At 39.8% G+C, this 25720-nt stretch overlaps 2 protein-coding genes across 4 annotated transcripts; one reads left to right on the forward strand and one right to left on the reverse strand.

Annotated features, from left to right (window-relative positions):
• Positions 1 to 1136: 1136 nt before the first annotated feature.
• On the reverse strand, positions 1137 to 15785 carry tnrc6ba (trinucleotide repeat containing adaptor 6Ba). Of its 3 annotated transcripts, none has more exons than XM_087784973.1 (22): positions 15558 to 15785; positions 14140 to 14227; positions 13995 to 14016; positions 13453 to 13890; positions 10557 to 13379; positions 10016 to 10183; positions 9668 to 9864; positions 9496 to 9570; positions 9211 to 9414; positions 8906 to 9025; positions 8392 to 8511; positions 7719 to 7889; positions 7158 to 7256; positions 6894 to 7089; positions 6601 to 6768; positions 6178 to 6324; positions 5966 to 6109; positions 5476 to 5568; positions 5182 to 5391; positions 4989 to 5056; positions 4509 to 4648; positions 1137 to 3257 (listed from the first exon to the last, which is right to left on the reverse strand). In XM_087784973.1, exons 2-22 carry the CDS (start codon positions 14194 to 14196, stop codon positions 2738 to 2740), a joined length of 6180 nt encoding a protein of 2059 aa, XP_087641099.1. In that variant the 5' UTR covers positions 14197 to 14227; positions 15558 to 15785; the 3' UTR covers positions 1137 to 2737. The 3 variants fall into 3 exon arrangements, with proteins under 3 accessions (XP_087641099.1, XP_087641098.1, XP_087641100.1); XM_087784972.1 differs by having other exon boundaries at positions 7158 to 7277; XM_087784974.1 differs by lacking the exon at positions 8906 to 9025 and having other exon boundaries at positions 7158 to 7277; positions 15558 to 15784.
• Positions 15786 to 15890: 105 nt separating this feature from the next.
• On the forward strand, positions 15891 to 19761 carry LOC148086744 (uncharacterized). The gene is made up of 7 exons (XM_087784975.1): positions 15891 to 16112; positions 16895 to 17104; positions 17179 to 17361; positions 18158 to 18289; positions 19057 to 19161; positions 19234 to 19363; positions 19459 to 19761. The coding sequence occupies exons 1-7, from the start codon at positions 15989 to 15991 to the stop codon at positions 19514 to 19516; spliced, it is 942 nt and encodes a 313-aa protein (XP_087641101.1). The 5' UTR covers positions 15891 to 15988; the 3' UTR covers positions 19517 to 19761.
• The last annotated feature ends 5959 nt before the right edge of the window (positions 19762 to 25720 follow it).

Below are 25720 nucleotides of genomic sequence, written 5' to 3' on the forward strand. Positions count from 1 at the left end.
CTTAATTAGAATTAATTTTATGATTTCATGTTGGAATCTTTATATATTTCAAACAAACATGGAAAATGTTTCAAAAATATTTTATATAGAGAGACTTCTACTAAACTCTTGCAAACTCTACTAATTTATAGACTTTGATCAATTTACTTTTGAACCAAAGAGAAGGGAACTATCTGAAGTACATGAGAGACTAGAATAGGACCGATTGCAGGATCCACTCTGATGCTCTGTGACATTTAGCAAGCGGATCTACTGTTTCAGCAGAGAAAGATCAAAGGTCACACTATAGCTGCAGAGATATTAATAGACTTTTTTGAAAAGGTTCAAGGGCAAATCAAGTTGAGAAACCAGAGAGCAGCGTGGAGGAATGTTTGCCAGGGACAACTTCAGTGAGCAACAGTTCGAAAGTTGTGTTAGAAGATTCAAGTTGTTATCAGGTAATAAGTGACCATATTAATTCTGAATGCAGAGCAAGGGTGTTCAGAAATGTCAAGTGTCAGTGAGAGCTGGATTGGATGAGGTTAAAATATCCAACAGCAAACCTGATGATGACCAAATGTGAATGAATTACTTCATGAAAAATGAAACAAATAAAATAGAAAAAACGTGCCTTTGGATGTTCACCTAGCTTTCATGAAGAATACCAGACGTTTAAACGTGATTCAACACGGGAGTTCAACACATGTATAGCATTTTACATTACACTGCTTGTAGCCAAAACTAAAGAGCATTGTAGACAACGTGGGACGTGTGTATTGAGTCAGCAGAGGGCAGCAACCAACACTGTGCTCAGCGTCAGTGATGCAACCAGTCGAAAGTCGATAACAATAATTACAGCAATTAAGTTCCTTTTCATTCATTGATTAATAGGTTTGGAATGCCTTTAGTCCTCATCATAAATAAGCCATTCATTAATGAAACAGATATTTCTTTTGGTAGTTTTGATTATGGAGAAAGTTGTTCAAGTGATTCCAGAATACAATTTTTTATAAATATTGACAATTATAGAAGCTTAATTTAATGATTTGAACATGAACGATAATGAAACGCACGCCTGGGATAACAAAAATATTAATCTACAATAGGCTTGTGAGACATCTCTCATCATAATTACCAGACAAATGCAAACTCACAACTGCGGATTTCAATTCAACCTTTATTATCTTGTTCTTTTCCATGTTAAATTAAGTTCCTCTCCTTTTTTGTAACATTTGTAATAAACAAAAAACACATCCCCAACAGGAGTGATAATAAAGTCTTAACTTAAACTGAGAGTCAGAAAGACAACATAACACAGTAAAACCTAACAGGTAATGTCTTTTAACGTGTCTGTAAAACACTGTTCCAGCTCTGCTTGGTATGGTAGGATTTTGGCATCTTAACAGAAATGCCTTCAGTTGTTTGCTTAAAAACAATTCATCTTATTGCATTTGAGGAAAGAACAACACAAATTAAACAAGAACAATATGCTGCTAAAAAAAAAAAAAGAATCACAATTTAAGAGACGCCTGCAATAGTGCCTTTGTTTTTGAACCTGCAAACTATCACAACGTCTGATGGCATCTCACACTCATACACACACACACACACACAACTGTCAAAAGTTGCCACTTCCCTGACCAAAGCAGGTAAAGCAAACACACACACACCCATTATATCTATTGAATCTCTCACGGACAAAAGAAAAACAAAATACACATTCAACAATGAGGCAATAACAAACACTCCTGACATCAGGGTCGGCTTCTTCACATCCTTTTCCATTCGATCAAACGCTTCTTTTCATGCACACACGGGCAGGCAGGAGGGCACCTTGAACAGCGAGTAAATAAGTGACCGCAGTCTTCAACAATATAACAATATATAATAACCAACTTGGAGGAAAAAAAAATACAATAGCGAGGTCAGTGTTTGAAGGGCGTTAAAAAACAGTTCACACATTTTTCTTTTGAAACAAATCAAGAAATGAAGAACATCAAATAGGATACACTTTTGCTTGTTAAATATAAGAGCGTTGAGTAACTGATGACGATGCTGCTGACATGGTGATGGGCGGCCTCTGGAGGTGAGCCAAGGCCACTGCTGTAACATTGAGTCGTCCTGTAAGGTCTGTGTAGTTGTAGCTCTGTTAAAAAATGGAGGGCTTGCGGAGGATGTCAACAACAAACCCAGAGGCATATAGTGCAAGTTTGGCTTATGTTTTTTCTTTTTTTTTTTTTTCAACCCTGGGTTCCATGTTGATGGCATATGTCCGCCAAGGCAGAGGCGCCAGTACCTACTCGTGGAACCCTTCTTGTTCTCTACAAGTTACTGATTTGTGTTGGTAGTGTGACACTATCCAAAATAATCTTTCCTTCTGCCAGCCTGGTCTGAGATGGCTCAGTCTGCAAGTCTGAACTGTGAGGAGAAAGATGAGACGATAAACGTGGCACACGAAGAACAGCGAGGGCTTGACTCGAGAGCTCTGACTGAGCAGTCTACAGTGCATGCCTGAGTGATGTGGTCTGGGTGGAGATGCTCTGTGGCTTGGAGGACAAACATCTATCCAGTTTAAAGAATAAGATGGAGTTCGCCTTTTTCTCCTGGTTCAAGTTTTGCTGTGGTCTTCATTTAAAGTGATTTGACGCATGTGTGTGTGTGTGTGTGTGAGTGTCAAGTGTGTGGGGGAAACCAGTGTAGCTTCAGTTCACATCATCTCTGCGTGTAAATATGCATTATGGGTGTGAGTATGCGTCAGTCAGATGGAGTCGGACCCTCCACCCAGCAGGTCTCCTGGCAGCAGCGAGGCAGGGCTGCCCATCTGATGACGATCCTCAAGTGCCGGGGAACCCCAGAGGCTACTGCTGGGGTACCCCGCCCCGCTCATCCCACCCCAAAGACCCTGCCGCCCAGCTTCAGAGCCTGCACCTCCGCCCACTCCTGACGGATTGCTGCTCCACTGGGCAAAGATTCCCAGCCCGGCTCCAGAGGGGGCAGACTGATCCACCGAGCTGCCTGTGCTATCCAGACTCTGCCAGCCGGAGGGACCGGAGCCGCCTCCTGCTACGGCAGCAACGGAACCTTCCACTCCGCTCCCTCCTCTATCACAGTTACCCCCGTTACCGTTCGTCCCTACAGCCGTGGCTGTGGGGGCGGACCCCGGGGAATTGGCGGCTCCTCCGCTTCCCGCTCCACCAGGCTGGGAATGTGCAATGTAACGAGCCACATCCTCCTCACTCACAAATTCAGCCAAGATAGTGGTGTTACCCAGCACGCACCTGTGTGGACAAATGTGAAGATTAACGTTGTTTGCTTTTGCTTTCCATCATAACATTTTTTAGTAAGAAAAATGTATTGCTGTCACTAATTGGAAAAAAAAAACAATTTCCCAAAGGAGACCTCCTGAGGATCAATAAAGTTCTACCTACCTACCTAATATTGTTGATTTTGAGTGCAGGGTTGTGTATTATCGAGAATATACAGATACAATACGTAGCACAACAGATGCACTTATCAATATACATTGCGATATATTGAGATACTGCAGGAACAAGGATATATTTATAGTATTGTCGAGTACTTGACTCTGGTGTTGTAGAATTTACAGACCAGATGACTCTTGATGAAGTCGTAACCGCTTACATTTGTTTTAAGACCAATACATCTCTAAACATCAGCTTTAAAAGCTGCTTGAGCCCACTGTATCCTCTCGTCCTAAGTAATTTCTGGGATCTACTTTAGCTGTGGGGGCTAAACGTTTAATTGCAAAATAAAAATAAACAAACACTGGAAATATTGCATGTTAAAAATTGTATTATTTTATACACAATAATTATAATGGAAATAACATATTATTTGAAGGCAAAGGGAACATTTTAATCGATACAGTGCTGTTGAATATCGATGGTATCGTGAAAACAAATATTTCGTGACTAGATATACTTTACCTAATTGGTACTCTAAGAGCCTTTAGTTACAGCACGATTCTGACTGTAAGTATGTATGCATGCATGCATGTGTATATATATATATATATATATATATATATATATAAGTGTGCCACAGATACCAGACCCAACTGAAAGCGGCAACTTTAGATACTGAGTTACAAAGTGGGTCGATATTCCCCATTTGAATTATTTTAATTAAGTCATTTGTGCTGTTGGTCGAGTATATTTGATCAAAAAAGCCCTTGTTATCGTTAATACTGCAATGTGAAGCATTTTTTGAAAAGAACAAGATATCCCAAATAGATGCACAGATGATTGAGAACATTTTTCTTTTTTTAAATGAATGCAAACTATATTGGGACACATGCACAGTGTGTTCCTTGATAGTAAATTAAAATTACATTTTCTTTTTATACATTCGTCACATTTAGTTCAACTTCAGGCTGTGTAATCTTTGACTGAAAAAGGTTGTAAAACACTGGTTTAAGGTTTTGTGCTTCTGAATTTCAATATACGGGAGGCATTACATTTCAAGCAACTCAAAATGTGTCAATGACAAGAACCTTTTGATAAACTTACATGTGCAGGGCGCTCTGAGCTTTGGCTGCTTCCTGTTTGGAGTTGTAGCGGATTAAAGCAGTGCCCTGCGTGAGACCCAGGTGAAAGGTCAGCAAGGGACCATGCTGCATGCAGATTGTTCGCAGGGTCGAACCATCAATCTGTGGAAATTAAAAAATCATTTTAAGGTTTATAATTAAGATAACGGTTATTCTCATGTTTATACATTTTGAAACCTCACTTGGACTTTTTAGAGAATTATGGATGGAAGAAAAGATAATTTGAAGTGTGCTTATAAAATGTATATTGATGAAGCTACCTCTCTTTTGCAACTTCTTATCAGTTTAAGATAGAGATGTAACATCAGGAATAATAAAAACATAACTAGTAATTAGTTACAGCTAAGCCGTGACAAGGAATTCAGAGAGAGTTCAACAAAATAGGAAATTAAATTAAGGTTAAGTTTAAAATCAAATCAAAGCATTCTTTTTCCAAGTGTACCTGAGGTGTAAGATTGCTGAGCACCAACCAGCAGCTTTCCCGGGAGCTGCCATCACTCCAGGCTGAGCCTGCAGGGGGAGACAAAGACACCTCATTTCAAGCCATATCAAGACGCATCAATGCCAGACGACAAGTTCGATTTGAGAGTCGGGGCAGAGGACAACACTCATACAGTTCAGCATGAGAAAGTTACCAGTCGTGTTTGAGCCACTGGACCAGCCTCTGCTGGGCATTCTTGGAGCTGATCCGGACCAAGGCGAAGGAGATGGCTGCTTTTGGCTGGCTAGTCCTGGAGGTGGACGGGACAACTGATTCTGGTTGATGCTGCTGCTGCGATTGGCTTTCCAGGATTTGTGTCCTATTGGCTCTGGAGGCCAGCTAGTTTTGTACTCTGTGTACTTTGCTGTGGAACACATAAACCAGTTGGTGAATAAATCAAGGTTTTACATACCATAAATCCTTCACATAGTAAGTGTGTGTATGTTACCAGAGTTATGTGCGTTGTTAAGGGGACTGTCTGAGGCACTGTAGGGCCAGGCACCAGGTGAAGGCAGTAAGGTGTTGAGGGGAGGGTTGGGTTCTGCAAAAAAAAAAAGCATGTTGAGAGTTAAGATGACAGCAGATTTCATAGAACAAATGTAATATTTAAACCAGAGTTTACTCTGTTCATACGAGTCATGAGCAAATAAAATTAAAGAAGTGATCAGACAGAGGCAAGATTTCGTGGTGCTCATTATTGAGTTTGGCACAGGGGTGACAAACTCAATCACACAAGGGGCAAAAATCTTTTAGCAGTATAATTGGCATACAAAACATATAATATATTTACCAAACAGGTTTAAATATTGTATTTTCATTCTTTGAGGCTCAAATTATCTTAATTATCTCTGTATCGTTACTCGATGAGCCCATCTCAATTACAGAAGGAAGGCAGCATGATGATATTATTATTGATAAATTAGTAATCAAACACTCACCAGAATTATCTTGCAACAACTGGTGCTCACTGTCGTTGAGACTGGGGGATACTGCATTTCCCATCATGCTCCCAGGAGTCATGTAGGGATCAGATTCGGGGTCAACACGGTCAATTCCCTTCCAGGGAACTCCAGGCTGGAACTCTGAGATAGAAATACATGAGCGCCTAGCAATAAAATAAGTATTCTCTAATTAGATATGTGTCAATTACCAGGGGGCCAGCTAGGAGTGCTGGCTGGTTTGGGCCCCATTTTGTTGCCAGGGGTTCGATGCCAGTTATTATTCACTGCGTCTCCAGCCATCATGTCGTAGGGCATGTAAGGTGAGCCCCCTGGCATCTTCATAGGAGTTATGGGACCTGTTAGAAGGAGACCATGTCAAAACATGAGGATGGTTTAGATCAATACATCTCATTGTACATTTTGCTACCTTTTATTCCCCTCCCATAACAGGAAAGGTGAATTATTGTCCATTTTTAATGTCACATTTTAAACAAATAGTTCTTAGTATTTTAAAATTCTACATTTTATGTTAAGGACATGGTCAAGACGGAAAAAACTTTGGAAATATGAATTTAAAAACATTTTAACACAGTAAAAAAATCAAGATTCAACAGATATAATAACAAATTTACCGTTCTTATGGAATGTGCTGTCGGATGGGGAGGGATCCGGGGGAGATTGTCCCTCCATCATCCATTTAAAGCGGGACTGCTGCCCCCCAAAGTCTTTGATGACAGCAGGGCTGCCAACTGCAGAGTTACCCAAGTCCAGGCCTGAAAGGTTCATCCCGGAATTGAACCCTGTTAGATGGAGACAGTTTAAGAGTGAATACTTCAGATGGCTCACGTCCATATTTTTAAAATAATTTATCAATCTTCAATTCAAGATTGCGATGATTGATAGATGATTAAAGAAGGTTTTTTACCAGAATAGGGTCCAAGAGGTTTCTGATGCAGGTCCGCTAGGGAAGCTGCCATGCCTTGGTGGGGGAGCAGGTCAGCACCTGGGAGTTTGGAACCCAAACCTCCATGGTGGGAAGGGGAAAGTTTGCTGCTGCCGCCTAGACCTCCCACCTGCTGCTGTTGCCTCTGCTGCTGGAGCACAGCCATGATCCTGGCCAGCTGTAAAGTAACAACCAAAAATGTGAGTTAAAACAAACACATCTGCATGTGTGTGCGCATATATATACCTGCTGAGGGTCAGCCTGCGGCCGCACGTTTGGTGTGAACTTCCTCTGGTTTTGTAGTAACTGCTGTTGCTGCTGCTGCTGGGGCTGCTGCTGTTGCTGCTGTAGAATGAGCTGACAGGCCTAAATTATACATTCAAAGAAAAGAAATACTATAGTAGTAAAGTAGAAAGTAGTTAAGTAAGATTGTTAATGAAGTAGTAAAAGTATAGTGTATTAAAAAGTTTTTTTGCATTTTCTAGTAAAGATTTGCATTGTTATTAGTGAGGGATTATGATAGGTTTCATGCACAATGACATCAATAACAATGTGATATAATAAACCTAAATAGCCTTAGGACAATTCCAAACCAAAATTAAGCAATCTGTGTAATTAAGCGAGTAAATGCTTTGCAAAAGTATGCATCTCTGGGTTAATTATAATAAGTATACAGCTGAAAACATATTTAAACAAAGAAGAAATCTATAGAGCGCTACTTTTTGTTTTGCTAGCACAAAACAATGCATCTACAAAGGCAGTGATCATTCTATGTGACATTGCAAGTGAAATGAAAAAAGCTCTTACCAGCTGAAACTGGATGTGAGGGGGATATATACTGCTGAGCATGGCAATGTGCTGGGGGGATAGCTGTGGCGGAAAAACACCAGACCCTACGCCTGCCACTCCACCTATACCTCCAATGCCCCCGACATTGCCAGTTGGGGGAGGCATTTGCTTCAGCATGGAACCGGGCACCTATTAAGGACCAATGAAACAAAGTTTAATCAGGACCCCTTTAGCAAAAATGACCAAAACATTTGATCCACCAACCAGAAACCATAAAACAATTAACTTTACCATGGCTTCTTATAGAATGTATTTTCTTTGCTAAAGTAAAAATGGAAACGTAATTACAAACTGATGAGTTGTAGAAATTAAATAGCTAAAAGTGTTTCATTTTAAATATTTAAGCTTTGACACAAATCACACAGATATGCCAAAGACTATAGTGCTGTTAAGCTAATAAAAGGTTACGTAATACAGCAAATTGAAACGATGCAAATCAAAAAAAAAATGAAATTAAAATGAAAAATTATTATCTTCGATAAGTGTTGTGTTCACTTTTCTGTGGTTACATTGCATCATTCAACATATTTAAAGAAAACACAAAAACAACTATAACCACTAGACATAAATGAAATATATCCAGTACTCTAGAAAAATTGGGATAGACAGGTTAAAGCCGATTGTAAAATACCTGAGAAGACAGGAACTGATGCGGCGCTCGAATCCCTGGTGACTGGTTAATGGGCTGAGCATTTGGCTGGTGTCGTGATTGTGCCACCCCTCCACTACCGCTATAGATTCCATGGCCACCCTATAATTGAGGACAAACAATTGATGAAAAAACTAAATAAATGCACCTTTAAAGGGTAAGGAGGGGGGGTGGGGTAATAAGTCAGAAGCACTACTTTCAGATAGTTTCCACTAGGGTATATTTTAAACTCAAGTTTAACATGCCAAGACTAGTTTGTAATTACCCATTCTTCCACATTCTAATGAGATTATACCTAAGGTATTTTTATCCTGAAAATGTATCAATTTGTCACCAATGGGAATTTAAATATTTATGTGATAAAGTATAATTTAAATAATAATCACAATAATGTTTTTTGGTGAAGTGTAATTAGTTGAGTGGACTATTTGAATGGCCTACTTAACACAACCAAATGATGACTTTGAACATGGGACAAAGCGAGTGGTGGTCTTACTTGTCTAAAGGGAACAGAGTGGCTGAATAAGGAATGGGGCTTATGGGCAGTGGGTGGTGAGTATAGAGAACAGAGACCCTCTTCCCCGGGGCAACCATCCTGATTGTTCAAAGACGAGGTCTGTCACAGTGACGGCAAAAGGATTGATGGATTTGAGAGACAGTGAAGGGAAAGGTGATAGGAACATTAGACAAAGAAGAAGAAAAACAACAAATTCATGATAGGAAGTAAAAGTGGAATATTTAGGTAGACAAACATGAGGTAGTATCCATCAATCTATCCATCTACAGCAAAAAATGCTTTACCTTGTCATAGTAGGAACCAGCATCCATGGGTACAGCCTCTTTGGGAATAGGGGATCGATAAGTCATTCCCCCTCCACCTCTCGTCCCTTTCCTCATATCCCCGTTATAATCCATCATAACCATGCCTCTTTTGTCCATATCCAACTTTTTATCCTGGTGAGATCCTGGAGTAAGGTCAATGTTTTGGCCAGGAGTATCATCGTTCTGGTTAAGGAAGACATCAATATCACCACTGCAACTCTTACAAGGCTTTGAAAAAAAGGTTTAGTGTAATAAGGCATTTACCATTAATCCCATGTTTGAGAACTGCCTGTTGATTGGATTCATCCATGAATCTCCTCCACCAGACTTGAGTGGACCCTAGAAACATTGAATGAAAAATATACAACAGTGAGATGTTTACATTTCCAAATTAAACATGAAATGCATCTGAATAAAAAAAACATTTTTAACAAACCTTGTTGATTGGTTTCTTGCCAGCGTGACCATGGCCCCAGCCTCCATTGCTACCCTGCCCCCAAGATGATCCACTTCCCTGAGAGCCAGTGCTGTTCCACATGCCCCCTCCGTCATCATCCTCCTCCCAGCTAGAGTGACGCGTGGCTGCCACAGAGCCCTCTTTGTCTCCCCAGCCATCTTGCATAGACTTTGATCCTGAGAGGGAAACATTTGTTGGTAAAGAAACTTATGATAAAAAATTATTCTAAGACACTAGACTGAGACTAGACATCGTTATTGCAGACTTGGGTAATTAAATGTAATTTGTTATTTACATTTGGTCTAGATGTTTGATATACTTTCTTACCAGACTTAATGGGGTTAGGAGGATGGTTCCCCCAGCCAGAGCTTTTTCCTGTTGCTTGATCAGGGTCCCCCCCCCAACCAGCTGGAGCATCAGTAGAGTTTCCCCATGCTGCTGTGCCATTGTCTAAATTGGGACTTACAGGAGATGTTGCGCCCCAACCAGATGAACCTGCAGAGTATTGCCAGAATGGTTCACCTTCTTGGTGTTGATTAACAATTGCAGCGTGCAGCTAATGAGTTGTGGTGCATTTCACAACAAGTTAATATACACAATATACAAGGACAAAGACAGTTAAGGCATGTCCTTATAGCAGGAATGGGAAGCTTTTAATTATCTATATATTCAAGTAAAATCAGTTGAATTGACAGATTACAAATATTTTTTCACGAAACGTTATTATGGCTCACCAAAGCAGTTACGCAAGGGTATAGGTGTGTTTTAAATTCCGTTTGGAATATTACATTTTCAAAGTTTCAGATATGGTCTACAATATACATTTCATTCAAGAGGTTATTCTTGAAAGATTTTTTTGGCATCTCACCCATCGATACTGTGGTCCCAGGTCCGTGGTTGGCGATAACGTCTCGGTTACTTGCCACCTGCCGATTGGGCTGTTGCTGTATTGGAGGGCCTTGTTGCTGTTGTTGTGCCTGGCTTTGAGGTTGTGGTTGCTGACCAGCAGGAGCACCTTTCTTGTCCCATAAATTAACTGGCCTATAGTTATAGTTTGTTGGGTCCCCCCATGCTGATGTTCCATCATCAATCTCATTTTTACGGCTTATGGATTGTGGGGATGGTTCCTCCCAACCGCTTGAGTCAGATCCACTTAAACCACCAGGAATGGGCCCAGAGGTCCAGCCTGAGCTTTGGTTTTGTGAGATGGGTTTTCTGTCCACACCCACTTGCATGGCCCCTTGGTCTAATGCTTGCTGTGGCGTTTGATTGCGGGATTGTGATTGTTGCTGTTGCAGTTGTGCCTGTAGGCCTGGGTTGGAGCCTGACTGGCTGTTTGGCATCTGATGCATTTTGCTTGCTCCTCCCCAATTGGAATGGCTACCCACTCCACCCTCAACACCCACCCCCCGTCCACTGCTGGTACCTCCCGTGCTAATGGTTCTCTGTGAAGCTCCCTGATCCCAGCTTCCCCATTCGCCCACAGAAGAATCCCCCCCTGAGTTTCCTGCACTACTTTTCCGGTCCTCACCCCAACCTACTGCACCACTGCTTGCTTTTGATTCTTGCTCCCTCCAGTCCCTGCCTGCCCCAACATTCTGTCCTGATCCCCACCCACGCCCACCATCTCCACCCAAATCTTTCCAAGAACCTGTGCCTTTTTCCTCTTTGCTTCCCCCCCAACCACCACTGGATGGTTCACCCTGTTGATCATGATCACCCCAACCTCCTCCATTTCCCCCCCTACCATTTCTCCATTCTTCATTTCCCCAACTTTTGCCTTCCCTGCCATCCCTGCCATCCCTGCCATCCCTTGGGCCTCCTGCACCCCACCCCATAGGCCTACTCTGTTGGACATGCCCAGGAACAGCAGAGGATGGGCAAGATTGTGAAATGCCACTATTCCTCATGTTGGAGATGGAAGGTGGTGGGGCTCTTCCTGAAGTTGAGGCCCCACTACTGCTACTGTTGCTGCTACTCTCCCACCCTTCTCCAGCAGACACAACTGAAGTAATTGACCCTTCACCCACAGAATCACACATAGTGTTTCGGGGACCACCGGAATACTGAGAATAACCCCTTATAGACGGTTGTCGTTTTGATGCAGTCGACTGTGGAACATCTTTACCTTTTCCTTGTTCTTCCATATCCCAAGAAGTGTTCTGTCTTATCTGTGTTTGTCCCCAGCCTGTGTTAGAGAGGACCCGAGGGTCCAGATCAGGACGACTAAGCATGTTCTCTAAGGCAGAGTCAGGACTAGGTGCCTGGTGCTGAGGATGTGATTGACTGCTATTGGACCCACTTTTGGAATTTCCGCCACTAGACGAGGAATTTGCTCGTGTCCCCTGTGCTCCTGCTACCAGTCCCCATTCCCCCATTCCAGCCTCTACTTTCTGATTGTCCCATGCTCTCGTACCTGTGGACGTTGAAGTTAAGGTAGCAGGAGGAATACCAGAAGCACTGTCCCCACAACTGCTGCTGTTGCTACTGCAAATTCCCTCTTTTTCCTCTCCTCCAGGAGTGGATCCTATGGTACTACAAACCCCACCCCAGTCCCCACTAGACACCACTTTCTCGCCAGTAACCCCTGATGACCCCCACGCTCCCTGAGATTCCCTAGAGGTTTGACTAGTATTCCCCCCGGATCCAGCACTGCTCCAAGAACTAACTCCAGTTGTCGAAGAAGGATAACCCCAACCTGAGGTTCCATTATCCTCCTCTGGAGATCCAAATCCATGTTCGCCACTTTCCCATCCATCAGTCCTTGAGGCACCTATTTTGGAGCTAGCTGCAGGGTAAGAAGTTTGGTTTCTCCATGAAGAGGCAAGATTCTGGTCACCCACATTTCTCCCACCTTCTCCAGCGCCACAGTCCATTCCACCGCTAACAGTCCCCCCCCCTGCAATTTTTGGTCCTGCTGATTCTCTATCCCATTTTCCCGCTTCCACTCCCCTATCTCTGGATTGAATTTGGTGAAGTTGGTGCTGATGAGCATTTGATTGATTCACAGATAAAGGAGGGGGACCTCCCAAAACTCCACCTGCTCCTGCCCCAAGCCTTGAGGAAGCAGAGTTGTTGGCAGGTACTGCTGTGCCCGGTTGTTGAAAAGAAGACTGACCTTCCACTGCAGCAGGGGGCCCATTCTGCTGCACCAAGGCAGGCCAGGCTGAAGGGTTGGCATTTGGATGGAAGTTGGCACCTGGAATCCCGCTGCTACCGACAGCAGGGCCACTGGCATCATGGCTCCCTGGCACAGCGGAGGCTTTGGAAAGTGAGGAGGATTGCTGTAGCAGAGACCCAGCATCAGCTACTGCATTATCTCCTCCAATATGACCCTGGGAGGCAGTCGTCCCCCATGCCAAACTGTTGGGCGACTGTATACATTCATTGGGCGATGAAAACAAGGATGGGGGTGAGGATTGGTTGCCAGAGGCACTGACGCTGTTTACAAGCATTCCGTTGCTGCTGCTTCCTCCACCTGTGATGGTAAAAGGAGCTCCTACCGAGTCGTTGCCAGCGATGCTTGGCCACTCATCTAGATCATTTCCATCAACAATCACCTTCTCTCTGCCCTGAGAGGAGGCTTGGCTGCCTGAGCTCGCCCCCCACATTGAATTTGCATAATTAGAAGTAGTAGTAGAAGCAGCAACTGATGAAGTTGGGGCCAATGAGGAGGCAGCTGAAACACAATCTAAAAACATAAAATAAAGCGTGTGAAATTAAATAAGAAATGTAAAAAACACTTTCTGAAAACTAAAATCTACCTGAGACAGCAACCAGGTTTGCATTAGGGCCTTCACCTCCTCCTCCCCCTCCCAGCAGCATAGAGGACAGTGGCGGCTGACCCCTTTTCAGTAGCACTTTATGGTCCTGCTGGCAGCGGAAACGTGGCGGCACTTCTCTCGGCATGTATCGGGGTTGCTGTTGAGGTGCCTGAGCTCCGCCTCCGGTACCTGCACTCCCGTTACCAGAAGCACTTGAGCCGCCAGCGATGGAGGAAGAACTGGTGATGGAGGTGGGCTGTCCGTTGGCCACTGCAAGGCGCTTGGCATTGTTGCCACCCTGTAATTGGGTGGCAGCACTGCCAGGGCCAGTGGGGGCTGGTGATGGGGATGCAGAAGGGGTGGGTCCAGGGCTAGGGGTCACAGAGCTGCTCTGAATGGCAGGAGGCTGGGAAGCAGCCGACTTTGTTAAGTCTAGCACTGAAAACAAATGTCAACAGTTCAAGTTAAGAAAGCCAGTAACAAGGGATAAATATTATTTAGAGCCCAAAAAAAAACAGAATATTGTATATATTCCTGCTTACCTTTGTTTTTTTGATCAGTAACCTGAAATTAAGACAAATGTATCTGATTATTACATTGAAATAGATCATCATATTAAGCCAGTGCTGACTTTACGCCTTCAGTAGTAAAACATATATTGCAGCAACAGATACAAAGAAAACACACCTTCTGAGGAGTTTCCCTTTTCCTTTTTTCGTCTTTTTTCCTTTTCTTGTCTTCCATGAACTACTGCTCCAGTCTCAACTCTCTTGATCTATAAAAACATGTCAAAGTCTCAATATTCATGGGTCAAATTAATTTATAGGATTAAAGAAACAGCACTTGAACAAAAACAAAGCTCTAATAAGAACAGTGTAATTTTTTCAAACCAATCCCAAGGATTTGGGATTGGTTTGGGATTTTAAAATGACAATAAATGCTTCATTGTACCTTTACCTTCAATAAAATATTACAATATTACATTTTGTAATACATGAATGACAACGTTTTTGGAGCTTCACAGTTGCAACAGTTTGATGGATGTGACCCTAATTATATGATCAAACCATACAATGCAACTTCACAAACTGTTTGGTTTTGAGGACATGCATTTTGATGGCTGCTAAATTCGTGACACCTTCACAAACCATGTTAAAGGCAAGACAAGAGACTCTAATAAACCATGGGAAATAAATATCAAATTTAACATGGAAAAATCTAAATAAGACGATGCGGTTCAGACAGCTGCAAGTTCAACACCTATGGCACATCCACTTTACTCTCCATATATGTATGTTATTGAAAGGAAATGCTCAGTAATGTTAGCATGTCATGGAGGGTTGGACATTTTCAGCAACATGGATAAAAGTGTTGCCTATGCGAGAGTCATAAAGGCAGTTAGTACAGTCTATCTCTCTGCATGTGAGGAAACGTGACGTGTAACACGATGGTCTGCATACACACATGAACATTTAGACATCACACACACACTCACCAACACCTTACATTATTTTAGCCAGCCATGCATGACTCAACCACATTACATAGCAACTGCTATGATAGGAAAGATTGCTTTGGGAACCTTGTAATAACCATATTGTATAGGACAACTCGTCGAAGGATCATAAGCGCGTCATTTAAGCGAAATCGTCAGATATCTGGAATAAAACAGACGAGCATGCGTTCTCTTCCTCACAACAGTTATTCGAAGATGAATTCACATTTGCAACAACAGAAATGGTTAAATGTAATGGGTGCTTGGCAGGCGGAACGCTAACTGTTCGACGACAGCTAACACCATTTGACATTTAAAGCAGAAAGCAGTATCTTTTAGAGATCCACTTTAACTCGATTGTGGCATTTGGCAACATAAGAACACAGAAAATGTAACTTGCAAGTCCCGTTAAGCTGCTGTAACGTTCTTGCTAATGCTACAAATGTTAGCAGAGACAGGAGCTACAAGTAGCACGGGCTAAACATAACGCTTAACGTTCATTTGCATTTCAATGCAGGCAACAACTATAACATGGACGCGATCAAAAGCAGTCTGTGGATTCACACAAAGTGTAAAACAAACACTCGGTTGGCAAATGTAAGCCACTCACCTCTGGAATCACATATGAAGTAAAGCTAGCTTAGCTAAAGTGCTTCAGTGCGATGTTTCGCTTTTAGAGGCATTCGTCGATGCTACAGGAATACACGCGCCCAATCGGGAAAAAAATCAAGTATAGAATATTAAGCTACTGGATTGTTGATAAGTACTGTTGTTGCTCTTCTTCAATGTGCAGAATAGGTTTAAATTTCAAAGCGCAGTAGAGTCAGTCGGTTGACGGGCGGCCATTTTGCATCTCAGCACGAAGCGTCTCTGCTGGCAGCCTGCAGGAGAACACTGGCTGACTGGCTGCATCACGCTCTTCTTCACGTTTACCAAACTTTGCATGAGCCCTGCACCCCCCACACCGGCGTGACAGTTGTATGTTCAACGCACGCCCCGGAGCATCTCCAGGTATATTCACCTGAGGGTCGTTTTCACGATATGGCTCCAAAAAAGAGCAGCAGGAGGAAAAATGAAACATCAAGCGAGATGGACTCCAGCGAGGAAGTTAAGAAGAAGCGAAGCGGAGTCAAGACGTATATTGGAGCTCACGTCAGCATTCAAGGTATCTGTTGCGTTTTTGAACCAGCATGTGTAGTGAAAGTCTGTGGCCATGGTTCTCAGTAGTACTGAAATATTTAGTTTAACATTTATACAACTATGCCCACTTGACTAAATATAAATGCATCCCATTTGGACGTTATTTTGAATTGTATTGTTAACAAAATAGTAAGTGAAATATCACAACTTTTTTTTCTAACAATACTGTTCAGCAGCACTGTATTATTTTACATTACATTATTATTATTTATAAAATATGTGATGTATTTTTAATTTTGAGGGGCCGTCAAACTCATATTACATTATTTAACATAGTTATTTTATGATTCATATTTCAATAAATGTAAAATAATTAAATTCCCCTCACAGCAAGAAGGTTGCCGATTCACAGGTTTGGAGTGAGGCGACTTGTGACCTTTCAGTGTGGAGTTTGCAATTACATCATCCACAGCTAAAGGAACAATGAAATCCTGTGAAATCCTCCAGACTGAGGACTAGAGGATACAGTCGACCCCAGCAGCTTTTATATGTTTTGGTTTCAAAACAAATGAAAGCAGTTATGACTTCATCAGGAGTCATGTGGTCTGTAAATTCTGCAACACCAGAGTCAAGTACTCAACAATACTGCGAATATATACTTGTTACTACAGAATCAAGTTATTTCGTATTGTCGGCCCTTTATCGTGATACGTATCTTATGCCAATCTGCGGCACTACAAACTACGGTAATTCTTCAATTGGAATACTGGAGATCTATGGAAACAGATGTTGATTTCCCGCCCTCAGGTGGGATATGGAACGCGGTGGAGTCCAGTCTCAACATGGGGGGCACCTGCTTTGCTTTGTTTCTGGGCTCCCAGAGGTCCTGGAAGAGACCTCCCTTGGACCAGACGGCTGCAGACAGGTTTCAGGAAGTATGTTCTCTTCACGGGTTCGACCCCGCCCATATACTTCCACATGGGTCCTACCTGATGAACTGTGGCTCCCCTAAGGAAGGTGCGTCACACACTTCAGTGGGTCAGACTACAGCTTCAGCTTCCACCTCTGATGTTTTTCTTTTTCTTCCTCAGACGTGTTTGAGAAGAGTCAGGCTCTCCTGGTTGATGAGCTGAGCCGATGCAGCCGCCTGGGTCTTCACCTGTACAACTTCCACCCTGGTGCCTCCCTGGGATCCATTTCCCTGGAGCAGTGTGTGGACAAGATCGCGGGAGCTATAAACCATGCTCATAGCCAGACCCCGGCTGTGGTCACAGGTACACTGACCATGATGATACTATTATAGAAGTGGTGTTAAGATAATCACGTCTTTTATCTAGGTTTGAGCATATCGGTGATCAATCAACAATGATTGTTGAATAAAAAAATTGTAAACTTAAAAAACATATTTTTTAGTATTCAATTATTTTTAGAAGAAATTTCTATTTTAAATGTTGACATTGTTTGATTAAGTTATTGAATTTAATCTTTTTTTATTGAAAGGTTTATTTAGTTTTTTATTAAATAATTGAATAACATATTTATTATTCACAGTTTAAAGTGTTTTTGTGTTTTTTTTAATAATTTAATATAAAAATTCGAATATTTAAAAAATGTTTTTATTTATTGGCTTAAAGTTTTATAAAGTAACTCTTGTGTGTTCTCTGGTGGCACTATTATAACAACATTTTTATATTTAATTTAAAAGGGTACCAATTAAAAAAATTAAGTCTATTTTTGAATTATTGGAACATTAAATGTATAAAAAATAAAAAATAAAAATTAATTATTTTATATATTGATTTATTTGTTTTATTAAAAAAAGTAACATTTTCAATTTGATTGAATTAAATGATTTAATAAAGAAAACTGTAACCTTTAAATATAGACCGTATTGAATTTAATTAATAAAAACATTTTAACATGTTTTTTTTAAAATTTGAACATTTATTGAGTTTATTTTGAGCATTAGACGGTAAAATGTGGAGCGTAAATACTTACTTTAGCGAAGAAAAAATCCTGTAATCATTAAAATTCTTAGTTGAAACTGTGGAACCTCCATCATCTCCTCAGTGCTGGAGAACATGTGTGGTCAGGGCACAACTGTGGGTGGCAAGTTCTCTGAGCTGAAAGGCATCATCGACAGAGTGAGGGACCAGACCAGGGTGGGAGTGTGTTTAGACACGTGTCACGCCTTCGCTGCCGGTGAGTCAACAATAAAATATTTGCTGATTCATCCGTATTCAACATTGCTTTTTCATTGTTAATCATGCAATTAAGTGTTTTTCAATGGATTAACATGCTGTTGGAATAGGGACATTTATAATTGAAATATTGTCTGTTGAATTGAAATTAAACACAAAAGAAAAAATACATCAAATAAATGTATCCCTTTAACTTTTTATTTTTGCATTATCACAATGATTTTCCTACTTAAGTATTAAAAAGTTAAACCAATATTTTGTTTTTTCAGCCAATATATTTTCATACCGCCAATTTAAGCCGGTACTATTCTAAGCCCATACTTTTTTGGAATATCTTGTACATATAATAACTCACTTTAATTGACATCCAGATTTGTGAACCTAATTTTCTACTTCTATCATCTTAGTTCATTGCACTATTAAAACAATATAATCAGAATCCTAGATGTAAATATATACATTTTTATCAGTTATTTATGATTTTAATCAGTATATCCAGGGTGACGTGGAGGACATTTGAGCGTTTTTTTCGGGTCAGGTCAAGGGTTTCTTACGCACTTCTAACTGCTTAAAGATACACTAAAGAATATTCTTAGTTCTCAAAAAGACACTTAACCAAGGCTTTTGGAAATACAGGTCCCTAACCCAACACGTATCCAGATAATCGAGGATGTATGTTCTCACGTATTATTCAGTTTCATAATGGTGTAACAGGATCTTAAGGTGTGCCAACATGTGGTCTCAGTATGACGTGATTCATGGTGACAGGATATGACCTCGCTAAAGACGGAGGAGTGAAGGAAATGCTTGATGAGTTTGATAAAGTAGTGGGGCTGGACTATCTGAAAGCTCTACATCTCAATGACTCCAAAGGTAAAGTGGAAACTGTCTCTGGACTATAGGTGCTGCTGAAATGTAGCTTTAAAGTGTGTGATTGTGTTGAAGGTAAGCTGGGCTGTAAACTTGACCGTCATGAAGACATCGGAAAAGGCCACATTGGAATCTCTTCTTTTGAAGAACTTGTCAATGAACCACGACTTCACAACATCCCTCTGATCCTGGAAACACCTGGAAGGTACAGCACCAGTAGAACACAGCAATTTCAATACATAAATAGAGAATTTTCAACCAAAAGACAAAAAAATAACACAATTTTTTTTCTCTTCACAGGCCTGGATTTGAATTTGTGGATCAGATTGAACTTCTTTACTCACTTTGTAAGAATTGACTTAAAGACTTGAAACTGACGTTTGTTGTTTTGGTAACTGAAGTGCTTTCTGTCAACGTTGTAGTGTTAAAAAATGGTCGCTAGGTGGCAGCGAGAATCCACATTTTTGTAGGCGTTTGCGTGTATTACAAGTTAAAAACAACTATATTGTACTGATGATCAACTGTTGGCTGAATAAACTATTATTTGACAAACATTTGATCTGCTTAGTTTGACAAGGTAACAAATACTGAGTTAATATCTGAACAAACAACTGTGTGCACCTCAGATTATTTTTTTTATCATGCTGTTGGTTTGGTCACTTTTTCTGTAAAATATATAACTAAAAAAATAAATAAATAAATGTATCATATTTGTGACACATAAATGTGGCTTCTAATCACTTTAATCACTGATACATTTGTACAGCTGCACAATTCAGGTCCCATAATTTTTTTTTTTTTTTAAATGGAGAATGTATTGCGAAAGTGAAGCACGTAAAATAAATCGTGAATAATATTAATATTTAAAAACTAAAATAACGGAAAAAAAAGGGAATAAAGAGACAGATTTAAAAAACATAATAAATGTATATACTGAGCATATATATATATATATATATATATATATATATATATATATGAACAGTCACCGAATTGTATTCAAGGACCGACCTTCAAATAAAAAACCTAATAATAAATCGTATAGAGTTTTTCTTTTCATTACTTTTTTTCCTAGTTTACAGTTTACACTAGTTTTAAATAAACTTTACTTAAACAAGCGTATTGACGTGTCAAGAGCCAAAAGCTAATTTTACCTAGAAGAAAATCTTTTTGTCAAAACAAAACACAGTAATAATACATAGTAAAGATTGTTATTCTTTCAGAGCGGCCCAGTTATAAATGCCTCACGGACTGGTAGCAGCCCCCGAAACACCAAAATATGCTCATAGAATCCAAGTAAAAGTGGAAAAGTGAGGGTTAAGTTCTGACCTAACGTATGTTTATCATATTTACTTAACAACATATAAGTTTGTAATTCTATCACTGCTGATATTTTGATCACTGCATTTGTGAGAAAGTAATGTGGGAGTAGATGTCGTGCCAGGAACTAAACCCTGATGCAGTAAACCACCTCTGACCTTGAGAATAACAGCTCGTCCAACTTTATTATTGGTGGAAACCTTATTAGTGAGATTATCAACCTAACGGCTCTGTGCTTCAGAAAGGATTTACACAGATAGATGTTAACTCTGTGTTGATCTTTCTCACTTTTATACAAGTAAAACGGGTGTCTTTATACCTGATCTGATTTATTTTCATTGTTTAAACAAGTAAAGTGTTAAGTTAAAAAGTAAAACAATAACAATAACAATAACCTCTTCTTTCAGTACATTCCAAATACCAGTGAACATTTTCTTTTAATCTAGTCGATGCTCATAACAAAGAAGACGCTTTGTTCCCTCCGGAGTTTGACCTTGTGTTCAATCCTGTTTGTACATGAAACAATCTTAACCAGGATGATTCTACAGTAGCGTTCACCCTGATAAGAAAGTTAAAGTGTAAAGTCGGTGTCGGGCCAGACTGTGTGTCTGTCGGCGAGGTGGAAACAGAGACAGGAAGTGGAGGTGACTGGCCTAAGAATGTCTGCGCGGAGGTCCCGCCCCACAGGAAATGCCTGTTCAGGTCGCTGTAGCCGCGGAGAGGAACGTTGTGACGAATGCATGAGGGCGAACACTCTGGTGGGGTTTAAATAAATGGGCATGTGATGGTTTTCAGAGGGGTTCTGGTGATCTGGTTGGGTCAGGGGGGGGCGACATGCCAGAGCATCTGGAGACTCAACAACGTGTAAACATTCCTTGAATGCTGAATTTATCATACCAGAAAGGCATGCATGGGAAAACATTTAATTCTCAAATAACCCCAAAAACTCGTGGTATTAGCTTTGCTCAAGGGTAATGGCTGCCCACGTTTGCCAGGGTTTTTCCCCTCGCTCTGTCATTATCGGGCTGCAAATATTTTCCACTGCACCCTTGAAGCCGCTGATTTAATTACACAACATTGTAAGTACTTCCAGATATCTTCGACTATTTCAGTGTCTCAGATGTGAACAGTTTCTCTGCAGGTTCGTGAACCAAACACTGTTTGATGGCCCCTGTCATCGGAGGTTGATGCGCCACAGTTGAATTTAAAAAACGGGTCCAGACAGAAAACATCTGTATCTGTGTGTTGTATTGATGAAATGTAGATAAATTGTGTTCGGGTTTTTTGCCCCAAAGTCATGTGGAGACTCTGTCGTCCAGATGAGGCACATGTGCCACCACAGGTACATGTGGTGGCACATGTGTATGTATATGTATGTAGCATGGCATACACATGTAATCACTGTTAAAATACATATTTAAATATTACTTTTTAAATGTCATAAAAAGGCTAAATCCCTCTAGACTAATTCCGAAATACTTTATTTTTGGAATTTAAAGTTACGAAGCCTTTCTTAGTACTACCACGGAGCCTCGCGGAGTAATACAACAAAGCCTTGCAGAGTACTACTACCTTGCAGTTCGTCGGTGTGGCTTAAGGCTCAAGGTCAGTTATTCATCCACAAAATAATAAATAAGCGGCACCAGATTATCAGGCTCACTGTCAATTATTGAGAAAATTAAAGTGTCTGAAAACCAAGGTACTGATTTTACCTGTTTTTCCATGAAGAATTTCTGAATTTTGTATTCAATTGGTTGAAGATAAAGTAACTTTTATTTTGTCCTTATAAATGAAATAACTTCTAAATGAAATGATGCCACTTTATTCACAATCGGCCCCAAGTTTGTTTCTACTTTGTCAAATGAGGCCCTCCCTGACAAAAGCTTCTCCTGATTCTGACCACTTGATATAAGGTGAGGTGTGTTGGGTCCACCTGTTTAATTGGAGTGAAGTTTTGACAAGGCTCAAATACTGAATACAAATTGTAAGAGTCAGATGAGGAGGGCACGAAGGGAACAGAGAAGAAGTGAATGCGTGGCTCTGCTGCAGCTCTGCTGTACCACTGCGGCTTCAAGTACAGACTGAGCCCAAATGTATCCGCCGCTCTCTGGCCACAGTCTGACTCCATCTGCCAGCAGCTCTGAGTGGAACCCACATGTGCACACACACACACACACACACACACACACACATGCTTCCACAAGCCTCAACATTGACTGATCTGAAGGGTTTAAGAGAATATGAGCTGAAGGACAGGGTGGAGCTCTTTCTGCTCGCTCAGCAAATCTTTTATTTTTGCACCTCAGCAGCTCTGAATCCTGGATGAAGCATTCCTGCTAAAGATGGTTCCTCGAGTCATTCCTTCATTGTTTCTCAGTGGGGGACGATGACACACATCCAGTGAGCAAAGAAAGAAAGTTATGGTTTAGAGTGAATTAAGTGAGTGAGAGCAGACCCTTACTCAAGTGTCTCTGCAGGTACCGTTATGTTCATCTTGGTTTATATTCTTTTATAAATATGGATAATTCGTGAGAATGTCCAAAATTCATTACAGCAAATCTATTCATTGCATTCCATACAAAATAATGTTTACTCTTTAGGCTTGTAAGTAACATTTTTTCAGTTAAATTACATAAAATATTTAATACATTTTAGAAGAAACACACACACAAGTACTCGGGCCCCGTTCTTATACTCGGATCTGTGGAGGAACGATCAGGCCGAGAGTATCTTCAAGTTATTTATTCCTAGCAAGCATGTGGTGGAGCAAAGTGGAGTCAATTAAATTCTAGCATTGATTAACTCATGTAAGATCAGCATTAGCCTATTGTGAGTATTGTGAAGGACATAAGGTTGGTAGTTGGTATATAAGTGAGCATAAAATTATAATGAGGAGTATTAAAGTTGGTATCGAAGTGAGTATATAAGTGAGCATAAAAGTATAATGATGAGTATTAAAGTTGGTATCGTAGTGAGTATTAAGGTGAGCATAAAAGTATAATGATTAGTATTAAAGTTGGTATCGTAGTGAGTATTAAGGTGAGCATAAAAGTATAATGATGAGTATTAAAGTTGGTATCGTAGTGAGTATTAAAGTGAGCATAAAAGTATAATGATGAGTATTAAAGTTGGTATCGTAGTGAGTATTAAGGTGAGCATGAAAATATAATGATGAGTATTAAAGTTGGTATCATAGTGATTATTAAGGTGAGCATAAAAGTATAATGATGAGTATTAAAGTTGGTATCGTAGTGAGTATTAAGGTGAGCATAAAAATATAATGATGAGTATTAAAGTTGGTATCGTAGTGATTATTAAGGTGAGCATAAAAGTATAATGATTAGTATTAAAGTTGGTATCGTAGTGAGTATTAAGGTGAGCATAAAAATATAATGATGAGTATTAAAGTTGGTATCGTAGTGAGTATTAAGGTGAGCATAAAAATATAATGATGAGTATTAAAGTTGGTATCGTAGTGAGTATTAAGATGAGCATAAAAGTATAATGATGAGTATTAAAGTTGGTATCGTAGTGAGTATTAAGGTGAGCATAAAAGTATAATGATGAGTATTAAAGTTGGTATCGTAGTGAGTATTAAAGTGAGCATAAAAGTATAATGATGAGTATTAAAGTTGGTATCGTAGTGAGTATTAAGGTGAGCATAAAAGCATAATGATTAGTATTAAAGTTGGTATCGTAGTGAGTATTAAGGTGAGCATAAAAGTATAATGATGAGTATTAAAGTTGGTATCGTAGTGAGTATTAAAGTGAGCATAAAAGTATAATGATGAGTATTAAAGTTGGTATCGTAGTGAGTATTAAGGTGAGCATAAAAATATAATGATGAGTATTAAAGTTGGTATCATAGTGATTATTAAGGTGAGCATAAAAGTATAATGATGAGTATTAAAGTTGGTATCGTAGTGAGTATTAAGGTGAGCATAAAAATATAATGATGAGTATTAAAGTTGGTATCATAGTGATTATTAAGGTGAGCATAAAAGTATAATGATGAGTATTAAAGTTGGTATCGTAGTGAGTATTAAGGTGAGCATAAAAATATAATGATGAGTATTAAAGTTGGTATCGTAGTGAGTATTAAGGTGAGCATAAAAGTATAATGATTAGTATTAAAGTTGGTATCGTAGTGAGTATTAAAGTGAGCATAAAAGTATAACTCCTGTGTTGTTCTCGGTGTTGTCTTGATCTTTGAAGTATGTACTGTTTTGAGTATTGTTTTGATTGTTAAAGCGCTTTGTGACCCTGGTCTCGAAAAGCGCTATATAAATAAATATTACTTACTTACTTACTTACTATTAAAGTTGGTATCGTAGTGAGTATTAAGGTGAGCATAAAAATATAATGATGAGTATTAAAGTTGGTATCGTAGTGAGTATTAAGGTGAGCATAAAAGTATAATGATGAGTATTAAAGTTGGTATCGTAGTGAGTATTAAGGTGAGCATAAAAGTATAATGATGAGTATTAAAGTTGGTATGGTAGTGAGTATTAAAGTGAGCATAAAAGTATAATGATGAGTATTAAAGTTGGTATCGTAGTGAGTATTAAGGTGAGCATAAAAATATAATGATGAGTATTAAAGTTGGTATCGTAGTGAGTATTAAGGTGAGCATAAAAGTATAATGATGAGTATTAAAGTTGGTATCGTAGTGAGTATTAAGGTGAGCATAAAAGTATAATGATGAGTATTAAAGTTGGTATCGTAGTGAGTATTAAGGTGAGCATAAAAATATAATGATGAGTATTAAATTTGGTATCGTAGTGAGTATTAAGGTGAGCATAAAAGTATAATGATGAGTATTAAAGTTGGTATCGTAGTGAGTATTAAGGTGAGCATAAAAGTATAATGATGAGTATTAAAGTTGGTATCGTAGTGAGTATTAAGGTGAGCATAAAAGTATAATGATGAGTATTAAAGTTGGTATCGTAGTGAGTATTAAGGTGAGCATAAAAGTATAATGATGAGTATTAAAGTTGGTATCGTAGTGAGTATTAAGGTGAGCATAAAAGTATAATGATGAGTATTAAAGTTGGTATCGTAGTGAGTATTAAAGTGAGCATAACTGTTTAAGAAACATGAATGGCAGGTTGAGGTTGGCTCCTCAGTTTCAATGTCCCTCTCACGTTCAGCACACTTTGGACCTACGAGAAAACATCACAAAACAAAATTACTTCAACAGTTCAACAACCATATTCGTGAGAAAACTGCTTGAAACACATGT

This window comes from Callionymus lyra, chromosome 2 (assembly GCF_982586985.1).
Source record: "Callionymus lyra chromosome 2, fCalLyr1.hap1.1, whole genome shotgun sequence".
Lineage (NCBI taxonomy): Eukaryota > Metazoa > Chordata > Actinopteri > Syngnathiformes > Callionymidae > Callionymus > Callionymus lyra.

Bases quoted from the DNA above. Each gene is read 5' to 3' on its own strand.
- tnrc6ba (XM_087784972.1), bottom strand. From the start codon at position 14,196: ATGGAAGACAAGAAAAGGAAAAAAGACGAAAAAAGGAAAAGGGAAACT. The intron at 9,026-9,210 runs GTAAAGCATTTT...TCACTGTGACAG, and splicing joins CTGGTTCCTACTATGACAAG to ACCTCGTCTTTGAACAATCA. The intron at 3,258-4,508 runs GTAAGTTTATCA...TTGTCCACACAG, and splicing joins GCTCAGAGCGCCCTGCACAT to GTGCGTGCTGGGTAACACCA.
- LOC148086744 (XM_087784975.1), top strand. From the start codon at position 15,989: ATGGCTCCAAAAAAGAGCAGCAGGAGGAAAAATGAAACATCAAGCGAG. The intron at 17,105-17,178 runs GTGCGTCACACA...TTTCTTCCTCAG, and splicing joins CTGTGGCTCCCCTAAGGAAG to ACGTGTTTGAGAAGAGTCAG. The intron at 18,290-19,056 runs GTGAGTCAACAA...TCATGGTGACAG, and splicing joins GTGTCACGCCTTCGCTGCCG to GATATGACCTCGCTAAAGAC.